The sequence below is a fragment of the Uloborus diversus genome, chromosome 3 (assembly GCF_026930045.1).
Source record: "Uloborus diversus isolate 005 chromosome 3, Udiv.v.3.1, whole genome shotgun sequence".
Lineage (NCBI taxonomy): Eukaryota > Metazoa > Arthropoda > Arachnida > Araneae > Uloboridae > Uloborus > Uloborus diversus.
The window spans coordinates 91,802,534-91,827,686 of record NC_072733.1 but is presented as its reverse complement, the minus strand read 5'-3'; the positions used below and the strand labels follow the sequence as shown (position 1 = coordinate 91,827,686).

The following is a 25,153-nucleotide window of genomic DNA, read 5'->3' as shown; positions in this document are numbered from 1 at the left end:
CATCAAAAATCTTTCCCATGCTTTCTTATATATGTAAGAGGAACAAACATGTAAAGTCTCATCAAAACCAGAGACTAAAGATAACACATCAGAATTTCTTGGTTAATTTGGCACAACTAAAATCATTTCAATAAATAAAAAAATTATTGAAATATTGATAAAACAAGCTGATATAAGGATGTAACATATGTTACAAAACCTACCAAATTCCAAAATAATTGAAATCTTGACAGGATACAGGATTGAAATCCCAAACAAGGCACACAATTTTTGGCAAAGCATGTGCTTGGAGCTGGCTTGTTTTTAAAAAATGTGTTTTACAGCAGAAATCGTGATGGCCTCAGATCAAGGGGAAAATAAGAGATACAAGTAAGCAGGGACTTAGAAAAATAAGAAAATATAGGAGCACTGAGGCCTACTTAAAATATATGACAAAATTACTTAAACTATAGAGGACATTTTAAAATAGAGCTCTCATTTTCAAAGGCTTTGTTTTGGTTTAAACAAAACAAACTATGTGCAAGGAAGATTGATTACAGCACTATTTAAATTTGAAAAACGAAGTAAAAGTTTGATTTACAGATAGACAAATTCCTTGCCTACAAACTAACTTATACACAAATTTGATCAAGGGCAGATCCAGCCGTTCTGGTTTTGGAGGCGGGTCATTAGTAGAAGGATCATTGGTGGGGATTCAAAGAGAAATTTTTACGCCCAAAAAGGGGGTCTGAGGCGATCTTTTTGAAATATAAGCCTCAAAAAGGCAGTTTTATCAGGCAATATTTGGTCACCAAGGGTCATCTTCTGTATTGGCGACTGAAGTTGATTTTTAAAAAATGTAAGTTTGAGTTAACCATATCCGTTTATTAGTTATTTCAGAAATTAAAAAAAAAAAAAACTTATTTACACAGTAATTTACCTTTTTACTTTTATCTGCAGCAGTTTCTAAATTTTTAGAAGCTTCACTGACTGCATTTAAGGAATTTTCTGAAGAACTTCCTACAAACAAAGTAAGCACAGTAGCATAAATATATTGAATAACTTTTCTCAGTCAAAACCAGAAACATATAACTAGATATATTGTTAGACAGTAAACCTGGAGCACAGTCAACTTAATACAGTGCTAAATAGTTTATTATTTCGCTAATCATGTTTTTAAATTAATTGTATGGTATAGAGCTCCAAACTTGATAACTTTTGTGGTTACCATTATTATGAATTTTTAAAGTTAAAATAATTATAAAATTGAAAACAATTAATATTTTTCTGATATATTAAAGATTCATAATCAGGGATTGTAGCTAGGATTTTTGTAGTATTGTTTAATTCAAAAGATCCTTTTCCTGTTTTTGAAATTCAATGCTCTACAGTTTATTAATATGTGTTTCTAAAAGATACAGTTACATAGTGTATGTGTTTCTCACACATTTTATTTTACCTAATCAGACTTTTATCCTAACTAAATATCATATGAAAAAGGACACTAATACATTGAAATATTTTTAAAATTCTACCATAATTCATTAAGCAAATCAAGGAATAAAAAATGTATGACATAAGAAATGAGCATAGCTTTAATACTAAATAAAACATGCTGAAAAAAAAAATCTTTTTTAAAAAATTATTCATTTTTCAGAGACAACATGAAAACCATTTCAATGAAATATTGTTGCTATTGTTAAAGCCTCAAGTTTGATATAAGTTAAAGAATAATAACTCGTAATTTTCATATTTCAGTATTTAGTTTTAAAATGTTCCTGGAGTATACAGAAATAATAACAAGTATGAAAAAACATCGAATTTAAATAAAATTTTCAAAAAAAAAGAATAAATAAATGAAAGAGATTCAAGCTCTTTATTAGAAAAGTTTTACCAACACAAAAACAGAATAGTAACAAATGAAAATTTAAAACCATTGACAAGTGTTAATCATTTAAGAAAAATTAATGACAGCTAATGACTATGAAAGTTAGAAGTTTTATGAAGGAAGGAGCTTCAGATTCTGCACTAAAAAGGTTTAATGCTCTGAACAAATTCGATCTATGCAGAAAAATTTACCCATTTACTTGGTATCATAATTATAAATGTGTGAGTATGTTTTCACCACCAAATCTGCAAAATAATTTTAATTGCCTCTTAAATCAATGTCTCTGTAATTAGTCCTATAAAGATGAAACTTAGACTAAATGGGTTTTTTTGAAAAATCCTAAATATTTTATACCTGGCTTAACCCCCAACTGCCAACCATTCCCAAGGAGATACCATATAAACGTTTGATTGTTCAAAGGAAGCGTTCAAACAAGAAGCAGAATGTCACTTCTGGCAAAGAAAACAATAAGCAATCTTAGAGAGCTAAGAAAAAAAAATCAATTATTAGGATTAAAAAAATGTTTTTCAAGAGACTTAACTTTGTTTTCTCTTGATCCCATTATTAGCAGAAAGAGGAAATTCAGGAAGTTAAGAGAACAAGGAACAACATTTTATAGCATTTCTGAGAGAAATAAACACTTTAAATAAAATGAACATGTTTTAAAAATGAGTTGACATGTAAAATTTTTATACTCCTGCATGAAAGGGTTTTACTTTTGCAATCAATTTTGAAAAGGGTTTTTTTCTGCTATTATATTTTTTGTTAATTGTTTGTAACTGGAACTCATGTAAATAATAACATTTCATACTTTAATTTTTCGCAGATCTAGAAAATTTGCAAATTCAGAATTTGACATTCAATTTCAGTCAATATTTTACTCTGATTCAAGTCTAATAAACAGTCTACCAATATGAACTACATCGTTAGTGTCAGTATTTATTTCTTTAGTCTTTAGTTCAAAAAGCTGAACAAAAAATAGGGAAAATGTCCACATTTCTAAATTTCTGAGAAAAAATTTGCTTCTTCTAAGCATATAAGCCAATTCTCCAACCTTGAGCATTACTTTTGTGCCAAATACCTGAACTTTAAGCTATTATCTACGAAAATTGTTTACACTAAAATCAAAAGACTTTCCAAACTGCTGATTAAGGAGGTTAGTCAAATCAGAATTATGGTGGTCCAGTGGTTGCCACATTTGGGATCCTACACTATAAAAAATTTAAACAAAGTATCATAATAAAAATTATAAGTTTAGAAAATACAGTAAACTCCTAATTTTTTGCAAGTAGATTTACCACCAACCACCATACAGATTATCTGCAGGTGCAAAAAACAAAAACTAATGACTGATTTTTTTTTAAAAATTGTAAATTTTAAAGCATTTTTTTATGTTTGTTTTTTTAAAGTCCTTCCAACTAGTGAGATATAGTTTGATGAATAAATTAGCTTCCAGGGCGTTGTCGTAAACTTTCTTTACTGCTTTTATATGCTTTGGTACAAAAAAAAACGCAGTTAAGTTTTAATGCATGTACTGCATATATTTTCATTCTTATTATGTTGTATCACATTTTATGTATCATACAATAGTTTTTAAGCAAAGACAAATTTAACCTTATTTGCACCATATTTTAAGCCTCTTTCGGGTTATGCGCGATTTTCATTATCCGCAGTACTCTAATTTCGTAGATATTTGGGAGTGTACTGTATAAAATAATTAAAAACTGAAAGCAACAGGTAGAAATAAAATGTTTGTGGAGGAGGGGGGTAATAGAGCAAAATTTATATAAAGTTATTCAAGTTACCTCTTGTGCTACTCTGCAATGTTTCTGAATTGGCATTCATTTCTAATAACTGAGATGGCAAGAAACAAGAGCCCTGTGAACTATTTTGCAATACTGCGAATAATTTAGAAGAATCTGTCTGAGGAATAGCACTAGAATACTGCTCCAAAGATTCTTCAATTAATCCTGCATTAGAGATTGATGAATCTTCATTGGAGTTCAAAATTTCATTCAGTAATTCTAAATCACTCTTATCTGTATCATCTCTGAAAACACCCGTCAACAAGTCAGATGCACCTGTAAGATATTCAAATAGAATAAGTATGCATGTAAATGAACATAAACTTATTCTAAAACTATAATAAAAGTGAAAAAAATTGAAAAGACCACACCAAAAGCCCATAGATGAGCAACACAGCAAAACTAAAAAGCCAAGTAAATATAAAAGGTATTCAAGCCAAATAACAAATTTTAAAACATTTAATACGAAAAATAATGATGACAATAAGGAAAATACAAGCAGCAATTTAATAGAAAAAGACAAAAGGTTGAATCCAGAGCTCAACAGTCGTGGAAGACTCAATAAATATGGTCACATTTATTGAATCCTCCACAGCTGATGAGTTCTGGATTCAACCTTTTGTCTTTTTCTACTAAATTGCTGCTTGTAATTTCCATTTTCTCATCATTATTTTTTGCATAAAATGTTTCACTTATAGAAGAGAGAAAAAATTGAAGTAGATACTCAAAAGGAAATCCAAAACATTACTTCAAATTTCTTTTCCATAAATAAAGACAGCTATATTCCTTTGTCTATTGATTGTAATCTCCTACTTTATTTCATGGCAAGGACAGAAGAACAATCTGGTTGAGACCTAACTTGTCTTTGCTTGATAAAAAATCTAACTAATAGTGCTTAGTTTGAACTTTCAAATGCCAAGCTACACACTTAGAAACAAGTTCACAAGTAGAGGCTGACAACATTTGTACATATAAACAATAAAACAACTTTTCATGGGCGGTAAGTTACTGAATATACCTTGCCTCGCGTTCAATCTTCGAGTTGAACCGAACCATTGCTTCGGTCACTCGTCTGGTCTGCTAATTCTATATTAGCTACCAGTTTGTTTCGCACTCTTGGCTTCCTTAAGAGGTTTTCCATCTCCAGCTCAGTCACTTTCCTATGCCGGGCTGATGAGTGCTAATAAGCACGAAACTGCAGTCCTCGGCTGGAAATGACTGAGCTGGTGGTGTATTTCACGAATAAAACAACTTGTTGCACTTTATTTATGTTGCACACAAGTTTGAATTCCTCACCTCTGGAAGAAAAAGCAAAGGCTGGTCTATTTGAATTAGTGAAAGAGGTGACAGTGAATCCCTCTTAATTTTGATTGGTTGGGTTTTGTCACTCCATTTTTTGTTGTTGTTTTTAGACAAATGTTTAGTTAGTTCAAAACAATCTTTACCATGGCAGCACAGGGTTTTTTTTTTGAGGGGGGGGGGGCTTAATGCACAATATGCTAAGTAAAATTTAACATTTTCTTTGAGTTCATGATATTAAAAGGGAAAAACATAAGTATTTAAACTCAAGGAATAAGAAAATTTTCTCAAATTACATGAAAAAAAAAATGAAAAAATTGAAGAATATTTCAGAACATTTTTCATTATTTTTATGAATTTCAGGACAACTTTGAGCAGTTAACTTTTGCAAGTAAGAAATTTATGCTTGAGAAACTCTGTAAAACAATAAATAAAAAAATCTTTAGTTTGTCAGAAAAAAAAATTAATGAGAAAATTATCCTCAGGTTGGTCCATGAAATTTAACAGTATTATAATTCTGCCACCAGAAGAGTTAACAAGACTATGAATTCAATAGCAAAATAAGATTGAATTTAGAGTTTAAAAAAATATCCTTTTCAGTTTTTCTTTCTACTAATAATTTAACATAAAATTTCAATGGCAGACATTTTATTGTAACTTTTGAAAATAAAAGCACAATTTTTCTTTACAATTTAGCTAACAATTTATGCTAAATTTTATTGAACTATTTATATGCAAAAAAATATTTATTGATAAATTGGTGTTGCACTTTGATTCAATTTATGCTCAACAATATCTTACTTGGGGCAATATCTGTAATTTTTGAATTTTGAAGTTGCTGCTTTGAATTTGAGAGATCAAGTATTGAGTTTTTATCAATATCCAGATCTAAAAGTTTGACATCACTATTTTCTTTCATTTTTTCCTCTTCTAGAGCCTTTTTCTTTGCTTTTCTTCGGTGAGGAAAATTATTTGATGAAGGATTTGTTAGTCTCTCCTGGTCAAAGCCATTCTTCTTCATTCCTTGATGTTTGACTTCATCATCATGATACTCAGCATCAAAAAAGAGTAAGCTGAAATTTACAAACAAAAAAACTAAAATAATACCATTAAGCTACTTAAAAAAGAATCATTAACCCCTTCAGACCTGGTGTCCGGTATACCGGACATACACTTTAAACAGCTGCTAATCATTTAATAATTGATTTAATTAGTTGATTTTTTTGTAGTTGACTCTTTACGTTCTACTTATTATAATCTGTGAAATAATTTTTCGTTTTGGGATTGACAACACTGACATATAAGGATTGAGAGATAGAGAGTGACTCATTTTTCCAATCATGGATTTTCATCTGAAAAGCAAGGTTTTTTTCCTGATTTTTTAAAAAATATATAATCTTTAATTAATCGTTTCAAACGCTTATATTATGTTTTATAATTGTTTGTAGAACATTTTATAATGAAGTTTGTTTGGTATTTTATCGTTTTTGTATATGAAATATTGATTTCAAAAATATAAGTCCGGAATATTGGATGTGCCATAACTCTTTTAATTTTTCTCCTACAAACTCAAAATTTTGTCTATAAGATACCCTTTACCACAGTACACTGTGTACCAAATATCAACATTTTTGGTCCAATATTTCATAATTTGGACTGAAGGGGTTAATTTTAGCAAAACACATATATAGACAAAGTAAAACTTTTACTTGCCAAAGAAGAGTGATTTTTACAAATACAAGAAAGTTTGGATTATGAGAGTTTCAAAAAAAAAAAAAATCTTTAAAAACATCTTTAAAAAAATCTTCAAAAAAATCTTCTTGGGAAAAACACAATATTCCCCAAGATTCATGTCAGCTAAACACTTTTGAAAGAACAATTTTGATGGTGCTGTTTTTAAATAGCAAATTATCTAAACTTTTCATACCAACAAATATTTTTTCTCTTTCTTTTAAATTGCTGTTAAGTATCACACCCTTTTGGCTTGCAAATCAAATCCAGCTTTGAAAATAATGCTATATCAGCATGCAATTAAAGCACACATCAAGGACCAAAATAAGAAAAATAATAATACAAATCTTTCGAGCACCAAACAAGAAGACAAATTAATAAATTCGGAAGGAAAAACAAATTAAACTCTTTGTTTGCTAGAGAAAAAGAAGCAGAATTGAAATCAAATGCAAAGCCGAAGAAAAAACTCCAAAACAGAAAAAATAAAGACATAAAAAGAACTTGCTTGCAAAAAAATGAATGCACCTCAAGTCGATATAGTCCTTTTGATGAGCTTATTTTAAAATTGTTTATGACAAGGGAAAAAAAAGAGGGAAGAATTTGCAATAAAACAATTGCAAAAGCATACCCACTTAGAATATGTTAAAAGATGGTGTCATACAGAATTCATTCTGTCATTGAACATCAGAAATATTTTGCTGTGCATGATGACAGCGACTGGTTCTTAACAGTAAAAAAAAAAAATTGCACAAGAAAAAAGCAGAAATGATACTTCTGGAACAAGGTGTTCGAAATTTTCATTTATCCAAGTAAGATATTTTTTTCAAAACAAATGCATATATTACAGTCTAGTTAATTGAAATTGAAAAAAAAAAAAAATCCTTACAGTTGACAAGAACATTATGAAGGTAGCATGAAAAAAATTAAATAAATTTCTTCCCAGAATTGTGAGCTTAGAACAAAGAGTAAAAACCAATTGTATTCAACTAGTAAGAGTAAAATCAAATTACTTGAATGTGTTATTTCTTAAACAGGGTTCATACTCTTCAGGGAGAAAACAATTCAAGCACTGTTGAAGTACTTTTCAAGGCAAATTTTTTTTTTTCAATTCAAGATCATAAATTTGTACTAAAAATATTGTATGCAGATTTCATTTACTGCAAACACACACAGATAAATAAGGCAATAATACAAAAAAGTATAGGAAAACAAAATTGCTTTTTCTACAACAAGAGACACTTTGATGAAAAATCTATCGAAAATTTTGCTGAAAATGTCTGAAAAGTTCGGTCATTAAAAGAAGCAGATCCCAAAAGGTATAATTTTGCAATCTTCACATTCAAAGAAGTATATTTTCTAGAATCAGCGAATTAATATTTAAAAAAAAAACCTTTCATCAGTGCTTTTAACTTTTATGGGAAGAAACCAAAATACCCAAGTTCAACGGTATTGCCAGAGCAGTTTTTGAAGTCACCCCCCCCCCCCTCAGTTTTAATATTTATTTCCAATATTAATATGGTGGTTTATTACAATATAAGGGCTGTTAGGACAAAAACACCACCCAGAAAGTAATTTCAGGTTGCACTATTAAATTCTAAAATATTAGAGGTTTGAAAATTGTATGCAAATCAATTATTTGTATGCATGTATTAGTTGTTCAACCAATAAGGCATTTCAACTGTCCTCGAGTAAATTCAAAAATTAGTAAATAAGAAAAGTTAATGAAAGTCCACAGTTCAGTTTCCACACCTCAAAATATGCAAAAGCTGCTTAAGAAGTGATAAATACTCTGTAAACTTGAGCCTATTCAGCTCTTACTGAATAACTTGTAATGGTCAATAAATGTGCAAGTTCAGATTCATAGAGCAATATTTCGAAATTGCAAAGATTCACAAGAAGTTGACATATATTGTGACAAGTAGTTTTATTTTGGGAACAAATGGGTTATTGATGAAGTTAGAATTTAAATTTAGAAAGGCAAAATATTCAAGTGTGATTGTGAGTTCATGAAAAATTACATGAAAGTTTCCAAGAGCAAATAGGGGCGAGAGGGGGGGAGTAATTTTTAAACTTTAAACCCCTATTACTTGAATATACATATGTACAACAATAACTTTTGATTGTATATAATACATTTCTCATGTTAAAATAGTTTATTAAGTCAAAATATTCTGCATAAAAATACCAGGCCCAGTGCCCGTTGCTAACCAGCAGAAAACACTGGGCCTAGCAAGGCTGGTCCTAGTTAATTTATTAGATCCAAATGAAGATCAATGACCTTCCTTAAGGTATCTACCCCTTTGCTGACCACAGCCTCTTTTGGTAAGCTATTCCAAATACCCACAACCTTACTAAAGTAGTAATATTGAACATTTGAGATAAAGGGGAAAATTGGAGTTATAGGGAGGTAAAAGCATAAAACAAACACTACTGGATTTCCAGTGGATAATCATAACACAACCACCCCTGCTACACACCTTAACTATTTTAGCAGACGTAAAGAAAATGATGTACATATAAACTCAAGTTTATAAAATTATATAATTCTACTTTGTATTTAAAATACAAATTAATTTGTTAGGTGCTCAATTGCTTAGATTTAAATTTTTTTCAAAAAATCTGTTATGACCGAAAATTAGCTTAAGATAATTGAATTCAAAATTGCAAAAATAAATAAGCATATAAATTAAACAAGACCAAAGTAATTAATTCTTTAGTTATTAAAATAATAAATAAAATAAGCTAATCTGATGTAGCATGTGTCAAAATAACTTCTAGTTGCCAAAAATATAGAAATATTTACAAGATGCAAAAGGATTAAAATCTCAAACAATTGAAGCAAGTTTTCGCGAATTAAGTTCAATGTTGTGATGTTTCCCATAAAATAAATTTATATTTTACTAAAATCAAACATAAAATATTCTAATCTATGGTAGCATATATGAAAATAAGATCCGATTAATCAAAATATTTAAATATTTGCAAGATGCAAAAAGATTGAAATTTCAAACACGAGAAGCAATTTTTCACGAAGTCTGAGTTTGTTCAACGTTGGCATGTTTCCCATAAAATAAATTTGTTTTTTATTAAAATAGAACAAAAAATATACTAATCTAAGGTAGCCTATGCGAAAATAACACTCGATTAGCCAAAATATTTTAGTATTTGCAGAATGCAAAAATATTGAAATTTCAAACACAACAGCAATTTTCCGCGACATCTGAGTAAGTTCAATGTTGTCATGGTTTCCAAATTAATTCCTTTGTTAATTAATGTAATTAATTTGGAAACCATGAAAACATTGAACTTCTCGGATGTCGTTAATTAATGTAACTAGTCGACCCGTGCGGAACTCCGCACTGTGCTTCGAATCGTTTCATAAGGTATTTCGCTCTTTAAGAATTTCAAAGGAAGAACATTATGAAGAAGAACCTGAAAAAACGTAAGCGCAGAAGAGAAGGCATGTAATTTAAAGACATCAGTAACAAAACCTCGTTAAATACAACGTTGTGATAATTTGATCATCGCTCACCTTTTGGTCGTACATATTTTCAATTAAAACATAAATATCATTAAAAGTGTGACTGAGTAGTGACTCGTGAAAAAGCAATAATTGTGCATGTAAAAAAACAGGTTGTGGCAAATACAGTCCTGCCCATGTGAGCATCTGACAGGAAAAAAAGAAATATTAAAGAGATATTTATTGGCACGGATTCGAATTGGCGCCATTCTGATTAACAGCTCGACACCCCAACAAACCTAGCAATTGCGCCTTCCTTTTCGAAAGCTATTCATTGAAGGAATGCGTAGTAAAAAACAGCAAAAAAGCTTTTTGCCAATAATAATCCTTATATATTATTTCTGTAGCCTGTTTTTGGTTTCTACGCCAGAATTTCCTCAATTCTTGATCGATTTCTTTGATTTACGCCTTATTTTAAAGCTTATGGTGCTGGCTACTGACGAAAAATAGACCCACGGTCTAAAAATTGTTTTTTTCAGCCGAAAAACCTGTTTTAAAGAACCAGAATGAGGTTTTCGGTTAAACTTATAACTTTAATTTGCGCTATGACCGACAGAGCTGAATAGCTTGATCGGCGGAGCGTTCTCTTCGCAACCAGGAGAATGCGTGTTCGGGCCCACGTCCGGACAATCTGCAACAAAAAAATTAGAGAAATATCGTACATTACATGAACACTTAATTAAGTGAATAACAACTACGAAGGAATAGAATAAATGAGAAGGAAACGCTCCTTGCTGATATGAAAACTTGAAGTGACTTTGTGCTAAATTACTTCGGAAGTGTGCGTTTTTTTTTTTTTTTTTCTTTTTAAGCTTTGGCTCTGGTAAAAAAATTAAAGCATAATGTAAGCGAAAATATAAGTAACAGGTTTAAGATTTCAGACTACAATAGAATTGTTTTTTGTTCAGAAAAAAATAATAAATCGTATATTGAAATATATATTCTTCTAATGAGTTTTTGACTCTTTGTACAATTAAAAAAATTACTACCTCAATTTGAAGGGTAAAATATATATTTTTTCTTCTTGTTGCAAAAAAAAAAAAAATAAAACAAATAACTTATCACATTTTTACTACATTCGAAAAGCTATGCTTAAAAAAGAGCATAGTTCAATTTATTTTGTATTTTAACCATGCTGTTAAATGATGAACACGTGCTGCCATCTAAGTTATAACGGTTCAAGCAGCCTGCGGTAACAAATTGTAAAAATTTTCAAGAATAAAAAAATGTTTCTTCAATATTTCAGCTTATATATTATTCCCTTCTCATTTTAAAACTTATCAGGCTGGCTAATGAAGAAAAATAGACTTACGGTCGAAAAATCAAGTTTTAGAAAACGCCCCTTGCTGTTTCAAAACCTTGATGCTGCCTGTAGTTCTTATGCATTTTTTTAAAAGCAAAGTTCTAATGCAGTTTTCCATTTTTTACGTCGCTTTCGGCAAAAAAAAAAAAAAAGCCTGTGTGTGTGTTCATATTTTAATAAAGCTTAAAAGCACTGGACTTAGTTGTTTGGTTAAATTGATAAGTTTTTTTCGGTAGAGCGTTCGGCTATAAACTATCTGAACTTCGGGCAAGTTTGGGCTGTCCGATATAATATCAAATTTGTATTAGTATTACGCATTACATGTACTCAAAACAGACAAACATAATAAAATAAATGCAGTGGGAATGCTACTTGGTGTTTTGACTCCTTTATGCAGGCTACAGTTACCATTCGGATAAGTTGACTGTTAATCGAAGGGTGTTCTTCCTTTTTTTTAAAGCTTTGACTACATCCAGATCACTCAGCATAATATAAGCATAAAAAAGTATTAGATTTACCTAAAGGAAATCTTTTTTGTGCAGAAAAACATTTTCATTGTATGCTGAAATGTAGATGTTTCTAATAGCAGTGTTCGACCTTTTGTACAAATGAAAAAATACTACGCCAAATTAAAACTACGAGTTTCACCCAGTAAATCTTTAATTTTTTATTCGCGCGAATACGATATAAAGCATTAAAATTATTATCAACTTCATTAGCAAGAAACCATTTTCTACTCCTCTGCTTTCTGCTGAAAAAAAAAACACATTTTGTCTACGTTCGAAAAATTACACTTAAAAATTAAAAACTAATAATAATAATAATAATAAGATCATGCTTCTATGTTTTGTCATTAACCAGCATGATACGATTTAAAATTATTCGCAAAGCATGGAATTTGATTAAAGAATGACGAAGATCTCACGTAGCGATTGAAACGAACATTCTAGAGAAGTAATAAATTAGATTGAAAATAAATGTTTTTATGTTTGAATATTGAACTATTTCACATAGAAGGTTGCTTTAACCGTTACGGCTTAAATGCCCGCACATGTTTCTCTTTTAATCGAACACTTAAAATTCAAAACCAAAACCAGTTGAACTGAGGCCGTTTTTTAAGTGTAATTTTTCGAACGTAGACAAAATGTGTTTTTTTTTTTCAGCAGAAAGCAGAGGAGTTGAAAATGGTTTCTTGCTAATGAAGTTGATAATAATTTTAATGCTTTATATCGTATTCGCGCGAATAAAAAATTAAAGATTTACTGGGTGAAACTCGTAGTTTTAATTTGGCGTAGTATTTTTTCATTTGTACAAAAGGTCGAACACTGCTATTAGAAACATCTACATTTCAGCATACAATGAAAATGTTTTTCTGCACAAAAAAGATTTCCTTTAGGTAAATCTAATACTTTTTTATGCTTATATTATGCTGAGTGATCTGGATGTAGTCAAAGCTTTAAAAAAAAGGAAGAACACCCTTCGATTAACAGTCAACTTATCCGAATGGTAACTGTAGCCTGCATAAAGGAGTCAAAACACCAAGTAGCATTCCCACTGCATTTATTTTATTATGTTTGTCTGTTTTGAGTACATGTAATGCGTAATACTAATACAAATTTGATATTATATCGGACAGCCCAAACTTGCCCGAAGTTCAGATAGTTTATAGCCGAACGCTCTACCGAAAAAAACTTATCAATTTAACCAAACAACTAAGTCCAGTGCTTTTAAGCTTTATTAAAATATGAACACACACACAGGCTTTTTTTTTTTTTTTTTGCCGAAAGCGACGTAAAAAATGGAAAACTGCATTAGAACTTTGCTTTTAAAAAAATGCATAAGAACTACAGGCAGCATCAAGGTTTTGAAACAGCAAGGGGCGTTTTCGAAAACTTGATTTTTCGACCGTAAGTCTATTTTTCTTCATTAGCCAGCCTGATAAGTTTTAAAATGAGAAGGGAATAATATATAAGCTAAGATATTGAAGAAACATTTTTTTATTCTTGAAAATTTTTACAATTTGTTACCGCAGGCTGCTTGAACCGTTATAACTTAGATGGCAGCACGTGTTCATCATTTAACAGCACGGTTAAAATACAAAATAAATTGAACTATGCTCTTTTTTAAGCGTAGCTTTTCGAATGTAGTAAAAATGTGATAAGTTATTTGTTTTTTTTTTTGCAACAAGAAGAAAAAATATATATTTTACCCTTCAAATTGAGGTAGTATTTTTTTTAATTGTACAAAGAGTCAAAAACTCATTAGAAGAATATATATTTCAATATACGATTTATTATTTTTTTCTGAACAAAAAACAATTCTATTGTAGTCTGAAATCTTAAACCTGTTACTTATATTTTCGCTTACATTATGCTTTAATTTTCTTACCAGAGCCAAAGCTTAAAAAGAAAAAATAAAATAAAAAACGCACACTTCCGAAGTAATTTAGCACAAAGTCACTTCAAGTTTTCATATCAGCAAGGAGCGTTTCCTTCTCATTTATTCTATTCCTTCGTAGTTGTTATTCACTTAATTAAGTGTTCATGTAATGTACGATATTTCTCTAATTTTTTTGTTGCAGATTGTCCGGACGTGGGCCCGAACAAGCATTCTCCTGGTTGCGAAGAGAACGCTCTGCTGATCAAGCTATTCAGCTCTGTCGGTCATAGCACAAATTAAAGTTATATGTTTAACCGAAAACCTCATTTTGGTTCTTTAAAACAGGTTTTTCTGCTGAAAAAAAACAATTTTTAGACCGTGGGTCTATTTTTCGTCAGTAGCCAGCACCATAAGCTTTAAAATAAGGCGTAAATCAAAGAAATCGATCAAGAATTGAGGAAAATCTGGCGTAGAAACCAAAAACAGGCTACAGAAATAATATATAAGGATTAAACAAAGAATAAAGTAATCTAAGGAATCGTATGTCAAAATATCTTTCGGTTGTAAAAAACATCAAAATATTTCCAAGATGCAAAAGGATTGAAATCCTAAACATGGAAGCAATTTTTCGCGATGTTGCATATTGATCACATATTCAGAAAACTGCATAGGTGAAATACATTTTTTAAACTTTTAAGCACAATCCGATGATTTTTGAGAGAATTTAAGCACTAAGAAACGTTTTCGAGGTTTTCAAGCACTTGAAAATAATTTTTTTTTCAAGCACTTTTCATGTTAGAATCAGAAAAGTATTTTGCTCAGGAAGCAGACTGATGCATCAGACAGAACAAGATAATTTTCTTTTTTTATCATATTTCATTTGCAAATATCTTTTCAAACGATTAATAACAAAACTATTTCTGACTTATAACAGTTGCATAATCCCTATAAGTCGGTTATCACGGCATTCACCATTCTTTAGTTATTGTAGAATTAGATTATCTCGCTAACAACAAATAGTATTTCAGGCTCATTTTTTCCCGCTTACCTGAAAGAACACCATGAGAAGAAAAACTATTTTTATAGGAAAAACTATGTTCTTTCTCATGGTACCAAAGAAAAGAAGATGCAAGGCGACAAATTTGAGCTACAGTGCATTAAAAACAGGCTATACTTCATGTGAACTATTTTGATAGCCACTTTGGATGCAATACCTTTTAGAAAATCAATATTTACGCTCTGCAACTATAACCCATTAAAAGCATGCATATTGACAACAGAATTACAAAGTTGAAGCTTTGAATCATTTTTGTTCAGAATTTATGATAATCTAAAATCCATGAAAAAGCTTCTCTGCTGCATTTTGTCAAGACTTTACATATGTGCTACACAAAAAATAATGAACTCAAATTCACAAAAATACTAGAACACATTGACAACCAAAAGTACTTTAAGCTGCTAAAATTTCAGGCTTCCAGTCTTATAAAATGTCCCATAATCTGAGATTAAATGGCAATTTGTTACGACAGACATAATTTCAAGCTCGTATTTTTATCCTTATTTTAAAAGAAAACTTTTTTTGAAAGAACAAAATGTGTTCTTTCTAATGGTATAAATGAAAAGAAGATGCGAGGTGACAAACTTGAGCTTTAGCACTTTGAAAATAGGCTATTTTCACTTGAACAGCTTTTATAGCCCCTTTGAACCACAATATCTTTCAGAAAATAGATATTTAAGCACTGCAATTATAACCCATTAAAAACAAGCATTTTTACAATCGAATCACGCAGCACGAGCTTTTGAATCATTTTTGTTCAGATTTTATGACAACCTGAAATCCAGGAAATTTTTTTCCCATCGCCCTTTTTCACAAGTATGCTACACAAAATCTAATGAGCTTAAATTCACAGAAATACTTGAATATACTAACGGTCAAACATACTTTAAGTGCCTAAAATTTCAGGCTTCCAGTGTATTAAAATTTTCTGTAAACTTGGTGTAAACTTGGCAATTTGGCACAAAAAGCTAATCCACTATCTTGGATCACATTTCAGGGATCCTAGATCCTCAGGATTTGGATCTAGGAAGCTGAAAATTTGCATAGGTTAATTTCAAAGGCATCTCTACGCCTCTATAAAATTTCATCCAAATCGGAGATGGTCGAGTGGAGACGATTTGAAAAATTAGGTCAGTTGACGCGGAATGACTCGCATAGTACTTTTAAAAAAGGGGATGACCGGCGGGGTCAGTTCAGTAAGTATCGGGGCTGGTTTGTTGTATCATCAAAAGAGAGGTGGAGGGTGCTCCAACTGGTTGGTTTTGGTAGAGGGGTCTTTCACCCCTCAGGCACACTTTAATTCAGTCGCCTGCAGGCATGCGTTGAGACGGGAGGTGGATTTTTGTGACATGTGATTTTTTATGGTGTCATCGCGCCAGCATGGAACGCTGTGAATTTTGCTTTAAATTCAAGAAATCTGCGTACGAGATCCTTAAGCTCATTGAAAAGGCTTAAGCTGCAAAAGAGTCTTTAAGAGCCGCAAAATGTTTAAGGAAGGCCGGGAGCTCATCGAAGATGATTACCACATTCGACGCGCGACGACTGCTCAAACCACTCAAGTTGGTCAAAGTGAAAACAGTTTTGGACTATGGCAGGGGTTTAACCATCGCCCTTATTAGTGAGGAGACTACCTTTCAGTCTGGATCGTCCCCACCATTGTAACAAAGGATTTTGCGATGAGGAAAGTAAGCGTGAAGTTGGTGCCGAAAGTGTTGAGACTTTCCCAGAAGAGAACTAGCTGCGTTGAGAAAGTCCCAGACCTGGTTCCACCAAACTTGTTCTTGTTTCCGCGAATGAAAAGGGAGCTCAAAAGACATCCGTTCGACTCCATCAAGGCAGTTCAATAGGTGACGACAAAGGTTCTCAATAATATTCCAGAAACCAACTTCCAGCGGGCTTTTCACAAGTGGTAGACAAGCCAAACTATTTATCAATGCAGGAGGAATGTATTTTGAAGATTATATTAAGTAATTGTAATGATACCTGCAATAAATTTTGATTTTTGGACCCGTTCTCAATACTTATTGAACAGACCCTGTATATTTACCCCGTGTGTGATCAATAATTGACCGTATATGGAGTGATTCTTGGTCACTCAATAATTGAAATAAAATAATTAATAATGCAATTTTAGGTAAAGGGTTTATTTTAACAATTTCTAAATTGTGTAAGCTTACTCTATAACAAATTAAATCCTTGAGTCTTTTATAGTTTGGAAAATATTATGTCTGTCCGTGTCTGACCCAATATATTTATGAGTATAAACTTGTATGTAACATAAAATACATTTTGACCCTCCAAATTCACCTCGGCAAATCTTTTGTGACATCTTAATGTATGTGTGCAGGGAAGAAAGCAAGATGAGATTTCCCATCCTGCCAAAAACTTTAAGTGGAATTTTGAAACCAGAAGTGGGGTACTTTTTTTTTTTTTTGGCAGATAATTTATCGCTTGAGCACTTTAAATAAATATTTATTTGAGTAATTATATGTACATTATGCAGCACATAATTTATTTCATGAGCAAAGTGCTGATGACAGAAATAAATTTTACAGTGGCAAGTTATGTCCCAATAAACATTACAATCTCTTTGAATGTCTGCTATACAGGTAACATTCTAGTTTAACTTAATTATTTTTTAAATATTGAGCAAATGAAGTACTCTCAATTTCCCTAAAAAAATCTCAATGCTTTGAAAAACACCAGTACCAAATGGGTTTCAAAAATACATTTTAAAAAAATGCAAATAGGAGCAGACTGTAAGCTCTAAGTTTCAACTTTGCGGCTAAATTAATAGATTTTTTGGTTTATTGATGCTAACAGGACGCAGTTGAAAATTATCACCTGCCATTTAATTTATAATGGCTGTCTACCTAAAACAAGTATAAAAAGTAGAAAAACTCGAGATTGGAAATTTTGCAATTTTTTTAATACATATTTACTAATTGTTGGATCTTGGGAAGAGCATCCAAAGGGATTTTTATTGAGTTAGATTTTAGAAAATTACTGGAAATTCGAATTTTGTAGAAAAAAAAGCCTTTTGGTGCATGGACCTTTAAAACTATGTGTGGAGTATTGTAGAAGTTGCATAACAATCATGTTTTACCTCACTTACTTCAAATGATATGACATACATTTTTTTACAAGACACAGTAGAAGACATGATACATTTTTTTACAAGACATAGCAGAAAAAATATTTCCTTATACAAGATACGTTTTCTTTTAAATTACACTAAAAGACAAAATACACTGCACCTAAAAGTAAAAACTTTATGAAAGAAAAATTAGTGTTTTTAATTAATAAACACTAATTTATTAATTAAAAACACTAATTTTTCAGGGTTTAAAATTTAAAACAGGTTTTAAACAGGTTTAAAATTTAAAAAAATACAATTATAATTCTCACCACAAAGTTTTATTTTAGCTCAAGTTACTCAGTTCAGAAGCAAAATACTTATTATGCAACAATTCTCTGTAACTAACCTAAGATTACAATAATAAATCAGTTTATTTTCTTAATGCATGAATAATTGTTTATGAGTAAATACATGTTTCATTAAAAATATAACTGCCTTTTAATAACACTTCACTTGCATCCTTTTACTTACACATCTTTATCAGCTGTAGGTAAAATGCCTTTATCTTCATTGGGTGTCGAAAGTTCACTTTTATCAGATGTTTCTTCAGCTAGTTTCTTGCTGGTTTCAGTAAGTTCCTTAATTTAAAATAAAAAGTTTAGTCTACTATCTTAACTTTCATTGCTAAAATACTAAAGCAGATATTAAAAGAAGTACCTTTAGCATAGAAAACTCATAATGCTGATAACCTTTAGTAGTTTCAGCCATGGAAGTCATAGTGTTAGCAACTTTCTCGCAAATAGCCATTAAGGTATTTTGATATGTTGCTAAGGCTTGAGAAAAAAGATTACACCTTGAAAATGATAACAAGTCAACTTTCTGTAAAGTATCAAGTTTCAACTTATCAAATCTTGATTTTGTTTTCCTCACATTGCTTTGAACCTAAAATAAGATCACATATGAATACATGGGGCTAAGTAAAAATTTGTAATGAAAAAATTTGTAAATGACTAAGTAACATTTTGTTTTTCTTTTGAGGTAAAAATTTCCCCTTTTGATTATTATTTGGCGATATCTTCTTTCTTTTCCTTTTTTTTTTGTATTGCCAGCAGAATATAATCAAGGATTTTAGTTGTATTTATGGAGGGTTGCGTATATTTATTCAGAAATTTTTGATTTGCGGTTTTCTTTCTTTAAGAATCAGTGTTTGCGCTCAACTATCCGTAACTTGGGTCCCAAGGACCCATTAATGAAATAGATTTGGGTCCTTTGGCGGAAAAAATGAGTCCCTTAAATTTTAAACAGAAAATCTGAGCACATAATTGAATAATATACAACTATTTATACTTAGGGAAAAGAAACTATCCACATAGTTATTTGAAAAAGGTATGAAATAAACTAAATTGGTTAATTTTGCCCTTTTTTTCTGTGATTATCATATGTTCAAATAATACACTTGCAAGATTTAGTTATTTGAGAAACTATTTAGTCAGTTACAATGAGGTAAACTCAAAATTTACTTTAAAGTTGGATTTTACCATGAGATAAAAAATAAATGCCTTTGATTGATCAAGCAGAAAGCACTCCCTTAACCTTTGCTTTCATGAACATTTTTCTAGGTGAAAAAAAACAACTAGCCCCCCCCCCCCCCTCCATCAATTATCAATGGCAATTTGTTAGGCATAAATGCCTGTTAATAACAAGAGTAAATAATCCTATCTCATCACCTCACAACACCAATAGTAAAAGAATGTTTTTCCTTACTTATAATGTATTACCAATCATTCTGCATGACTGGGGTAAAAGAATCTTATCAGCACTCATTCACATTGGTCGAATCGACCGAATGTTTGTTTCACTTTCGTTCACCTTTGGCGGGAACTCCGTTGTGGATGACGTCATAGAAAGCTTCTAGAAAAATCTGATGGCACGTGTGCTTAACGATAGCAGTGATGTGTCCGTTCACGTGACTCTGATATGCTAATGACCCGGGGGGATATTTAAACTGTTCGCGGCTTTAGTTTGCTCTCTCTCTTTGATCATCTCTCGTCGTGGTAGGCGGTCGCTCGTTCGGCATTCGAACTTGCTTGTTCGTGCCGTTCGCCCTTTATTAGAAATGATGAGCTGGACTTAGCTTATTTCCCAATGGGTCTACTTCATCAAAGTTTTTAGTCAATAGTCATGCAGTTTGCGTTGCACTGTTAGTTATCTCATGCAGAAGTAGCATGTGGAGAGATTATGTTGTTAGTATTTATTTTTATCATTTACAGCGTGTTTTTAACTATTTACATTATTGTTTAAATAAACTTCATGAAAGTTAGAAATAGTTTGTCAAGTTCTTATTTCCGAACTCACTCTGCTAGTATCAAAGAAACATTGAGGAGATATTATTAGATTAGAAATTCTCCCCAACACGGGTTATGGGCCCAGTCCCTTTCCTGTGCAGACCTAGTGAAAATATTTTTGGATAAGACTAGGAAATGATAAAGAGTGTACATGCATCTGTAAAAAGGCGGGATTGTACTGCTGCCAAAAGTACATGTACCGTTGGATGATGTACACTTCGATATTTTTCAGAAATTTTGAAAAAAAAAATTTTTTTGGGAAGCTGCAAATTCGATGACTCATCTGAAGATGAAGCTATTGGAATGTTGAGATGGGGGGGGGGGCGACCAAGATAGAAGCGACTTAAAAGATTTTACCAAAATTCAAGAATACTAAAGTTTGAAAAAAAAAAGAAAAATGGCAAATTTCGCAATTCAGATTGAAAAGCTCAACAACAAGAATTACCTCGAATGTTTGACGAATATGAAGTTCCTTCTCATAGAACGGAATGTATGGGACATCACTAACGGAAAAGAGAAAGAACCAGTCATTAATGAGAAGACGAATGTAACAGAAAAAGATGTGAAAGAATTTATTGTGAGGAAGCGAACTGCAGTCTCTCTAATCTTCTTGAATATTGAACAAAATCTAAGAAAAATAGTTCAAACTATAGAAGATCCATGGATCTTTGGAAGAAGCTAAAATTACATTTTTTTCCGGAGAATAGATGTATAAGTATGCAACTCTTCATTGAGCTGAATCAGTGCAAGAAAGAGAATGGAGAAAAGCTGAATTTATTCGCGGCGCGTCTGCAGATAATTTTCGACAAAATCAAAGTTGCTTATCCGAATTTCCCGGAGGACTGTATTTCTTTTAAATTACTGCAAAGTTTACCAGAAACGTATGATCATCTGATTCAACAGATTTTGATGAGGAAAAATGAAGATTTCACATTCGAGAAAATCCTGGTTGATCTAATTATTGAAGAAAACCGTCAAGAAATGAAAGAAGAGAAGACAAATGAGATGCAGGTTTTCCAAGTTAAATCTAAAATTCGATGTTACAAGTGTCATGAAGATGGGCATATAAGAAGCAGATGCCCTTATGTCAAAAATGAAGACCGTCAAAGATTGACTTCACGAGAAAGAAATAAAAGAGGAAACCAACACCAATCCCGGAAAGAATGGAGGGAAGAAGGTACGAGCCCAAGGAGTAGAAATCGCTGATGGAGTTCTAGAAGGAAGTTCCAGGAGCGTCGCCGATCACCTTCAAATAATAGATGTGAGTATCCTTTGTATTTCTTGTCAGAGGCAAATCTTAGTCAGACCCAAGATAAAGGGAATACATTTATTTTTGACACTGCCGCATCAAATCACTGTTGCTCAAATAAGAACTGGTTTAGGACATTTGAACCCCTAAATGATGTAAACATGGCTGTTGCCGTGAAAAAGCAAACTTTCCCGATTGAGGGAAAAGGGGAAATCAAAGTTAAGTGCGGTAAAAGAACTGTAATTCTCAAAGATGTAATGTATTCTCCCCGTTTGAGACGAAATATTTTGTCTGGCACCAAGTTTGACCAGGGTGGTGCAAAATTTAAAGGTGGGGGAGGTTTCGTGGAGGTGTCCGACAAACAGGGATTAATTTTTAAAGCTGAACTCAATAATGGAGTTTATAATGTTAATTGTAAAAAGTTTAAAAATTCTCCTAGTTCTAGTCATGTAAATAAAGAACCTTCGATAGAATGCTGTCAAAGTGACATTGAAACTTGGCATAAACGCTGTGGACACGTCAACACTGAAAGTATTCGTAAAACTAGTAATCTTTCAGCTGTTCGTGGCCTACCTAAGTTTAAACATGTTAAACTAAACTGTGATGTTTGTAAATTAGGAAAATTTAAGCGTGTTAGTTTCAAATCAATTGATAGAGTAAGAAGTACCCAGCCATTGCAATTATTGCATATGGATGTTTGGGGAAAATGTGAAGTAGAGGGTAGAAACGGAGAAAATTATTTTCTTTATATTATTGATGACTATTCTAAAAGGTGTTCATTGTATCCTATTAAGTCAAAAAGTCAGGTTCCGGGAATTGTAAAACAACATATTCTGAGAGCCGAAAGATTTATCGGCAAAAAGGTTGTCAGTATCAGATCTGATAACGGGATGGAATTTGTAAATCAGGAACTAGACGGGTTTTGTCAAGATATGGGTATACATCATAAACTCACAAATGTGTACACACCAGAGCAAAATGGATTAATTGAAAATTTTAACCGCACAGTAACAAATAGTGCACGCGTTTTGTTAAAAGAAAGTGGTTTGCCAAACAATTTTTGGCCCGACGCGATGTTATATTTTGTATACACATGGAATAGGATTTGTCATTCAAGTCAAGAAAAGACTCCTTTTGAACTTTACGGGGGAAGAAAACCGTCTGTAAGACATTTAAAAGCATTCGGAACTACTTGTTTTGCCGGTATCCCACGACAATTAAGAAAGAAACTAGACCTAAAAGCCGAAAAAGGTGTTTTAATCGGATACGCGTTCAATCGTAAAAGATTTCGCGTTTATCTTCCAGACAAAGATAAAGTCATTGAAACAATCAACGTATCTTTCAAAGAGAATTCCTTTTTCAAGGACGAATTTACTTCCGAGCAGGAATCGCGCGGAAAAGAAAATACCCTTTTCTGGCCTCTTTCGCCTCAGGCAGAAGATAAGAATTCTTCGGAAGAAAGCGAAGATTCGAATCGCTTCAGAGAATTAGATGTTGAAAGTTGCTCTGAAGGGGGGGCGGAAAGTTCAGACAGTGAGAGGGATGATTCTAGTCGCAAACCAATGCGGGAAGCTAGGTGGATTCGGAAATTTGTCCCTAGACCTGATGGTTCAAGAAACGACGTATATTGTTTTGAAAAGGGGAATAGCAAAAGATTAAGATCGTTGAATGATGTTCAAAAATATTGTCTTCGTGAAAACATAGCGTATGATCCGGAATTATTTAATTTTAAAGGCAATGATGATTTTCAGGGTGAAGTTTCAAATCAATCTAAAATTTTAACTCATGTTTCCTGACTAGACACAGAAATTAAAATCCCTAGAACATATAAACAGTCATTAAAATCTAATGAAAGGGGGGAATGGCAAAAATCAATGGAAATTGAAATAGGCACTATGCGTAATAGAAATGTTTGGAATTTAGTCAAATTGCCGGAAAATGTTAATCCTATCGGATGTAGATGGGTTTATAATTTAAAGAAAGGGGAAAATGGTGAAGTTTATAAAAGTAGACTAGTTGCTCAGGGGACTAATCAAGTGAGGGGACTAGATTTTGATCTAACCTTCTGCCCAGTAGTCTGCTTTAGTACCATTCGCTTTTTCTTTTCTTTATTGGTATCAAGAGAAAATTGGCTACATATCCAATGTGACGTTAAAAGTGCGTACCTATATGCTCCTATTGATGAAATAATATATATGAAGCAACACACAGGTTTTATTGAGAAGGGAAAAGAAAATTATGTGTGCAAATTGAATAAAGCTATATACGGCCTGCACCAAAGCGGTCGTCTGTGGTTTTATGAAATTGAAAATATATTGCTTAAAATTGGTTTTCATAAATTTTTATCATGTAATTGTGTTTATTATACTGATAATGTGATTTTACTCTTATATGTGGATGACATTGTGTTATTCAGTAAGAAGGACAGGAATATTAAAGATGCTTTGAATTTACTTCAAAAACATGTTGAAATTAAAATTTTAGGTAAAACTAAAAAGCTACTAGGTGTAGAATTGAAAATGAAGGAAATGACTTAAATTTACATCAAACTGAATACATTCGTGTAGTTTATGAAAGATTTAGTAAATTTAAAATTCCTATTTCTTCTTTACCTATTAGTAAAGGATGTGTTTATTCAAAGTTAAATTGTCCTACTACTCCAGCTGAGATAGACGAAATGTCAAAATATCCATACAAGAGTTTATTAGGGTGTTTATCATTTATTTCTAGTAGAACACGTCCTGATATATCATATGCTGTTAACATTTTCAGCCAATTTCAAAGCAACCCAGGAATTGTACACTGGGATGGATTGTTGAAATTACTAGGATATGTTTTCAATACTAAAGATTTAAAATTAAACTTAAAATGTGAAAATGTTCAACTTATAACTTTTTCGGATGCTGATTTTGCCACAAATAAGGATGATAGAACCTCATTAGGCGGTCAACTTGTTTTACTTGAGAGTCATTCCACGTCAAATCAACACAATTTGGAGCAATTTTAGGACGCACCGTCACAGATCTGGATGAAACTTGGTACATCAAGAGATTTAACCTAGTTATGAATGAAAACGCTAAACAAAAAATTTTCTTTCTCCTCATTTAGCAGTTATTAATTATTGATTATTCAAATTTTTGTTAAAAAATGCTACACTTTGAGACTGTTAATCCTTGTTTTCTCAAAAACTATAAAAGATACAAGCCTGATATTGGTCTTGTTTTAAAGCTCTTTTAATCTGCTTCAATTTGATATGCAATTTAATAAAATTCAAAATTTTTTAATTTAAAATTAAATTTAAATAAATTTTAAAATTTAAATTTTTCAAAAACGGACAATTTTAAAATTTTGAAAAAAATCACAAAATTACTTTGTGTTATCCTCTTACATCTCACCAAGTTTCATATTGGGATCTTAATGGGATCAGTTGATACAGGGAGGACAAGTTTCACATATCTGCCAAAATATGGGTTATTGTGCTGAATAGTTATTATTTTATGTGCAAAAAAGAAAAAAAAA

General features: G+C 31.7%; 1 protein-coding gene across 1 annotated transcript in view; it reads right to left on the bottom strand.

Moving 5' to 3' along the window:
• Positions 1 to 25,153, bottom strand: part of LOC129218201 (islet cell autoantigen 1-like) — a 74,700-nt gene that overhangs the window by 6,567 nt on the left and 42,980 nt on the right. The window contains exons 6-10 of the mRNA XM_054852418.1: positions 18,758 to 18,982; positions 18,572 to 18,678; positions 5,773 to 6,044; positions 3,673 to 3,948; positions 920 to 999 (exon numbers count right to left, since the gene is read on the bottom strand). Coding sequence (XP_054708393.1) covers positions 920 to 999; positions 3,673 to 3,948; positions 5,773 to 6,044; positions 18,572 to 18,678; positions 18,758 to 18,982 — 960 coding nt within the window. The remainder of the gene's footprint in view (positions 1 to 919; positions 1,000 to 3,672; positions 3,949 to 5,772; positions 6,045 to 18,571; positions 18,679 to 18,757; positions 18,983 to 25,153) is intronic.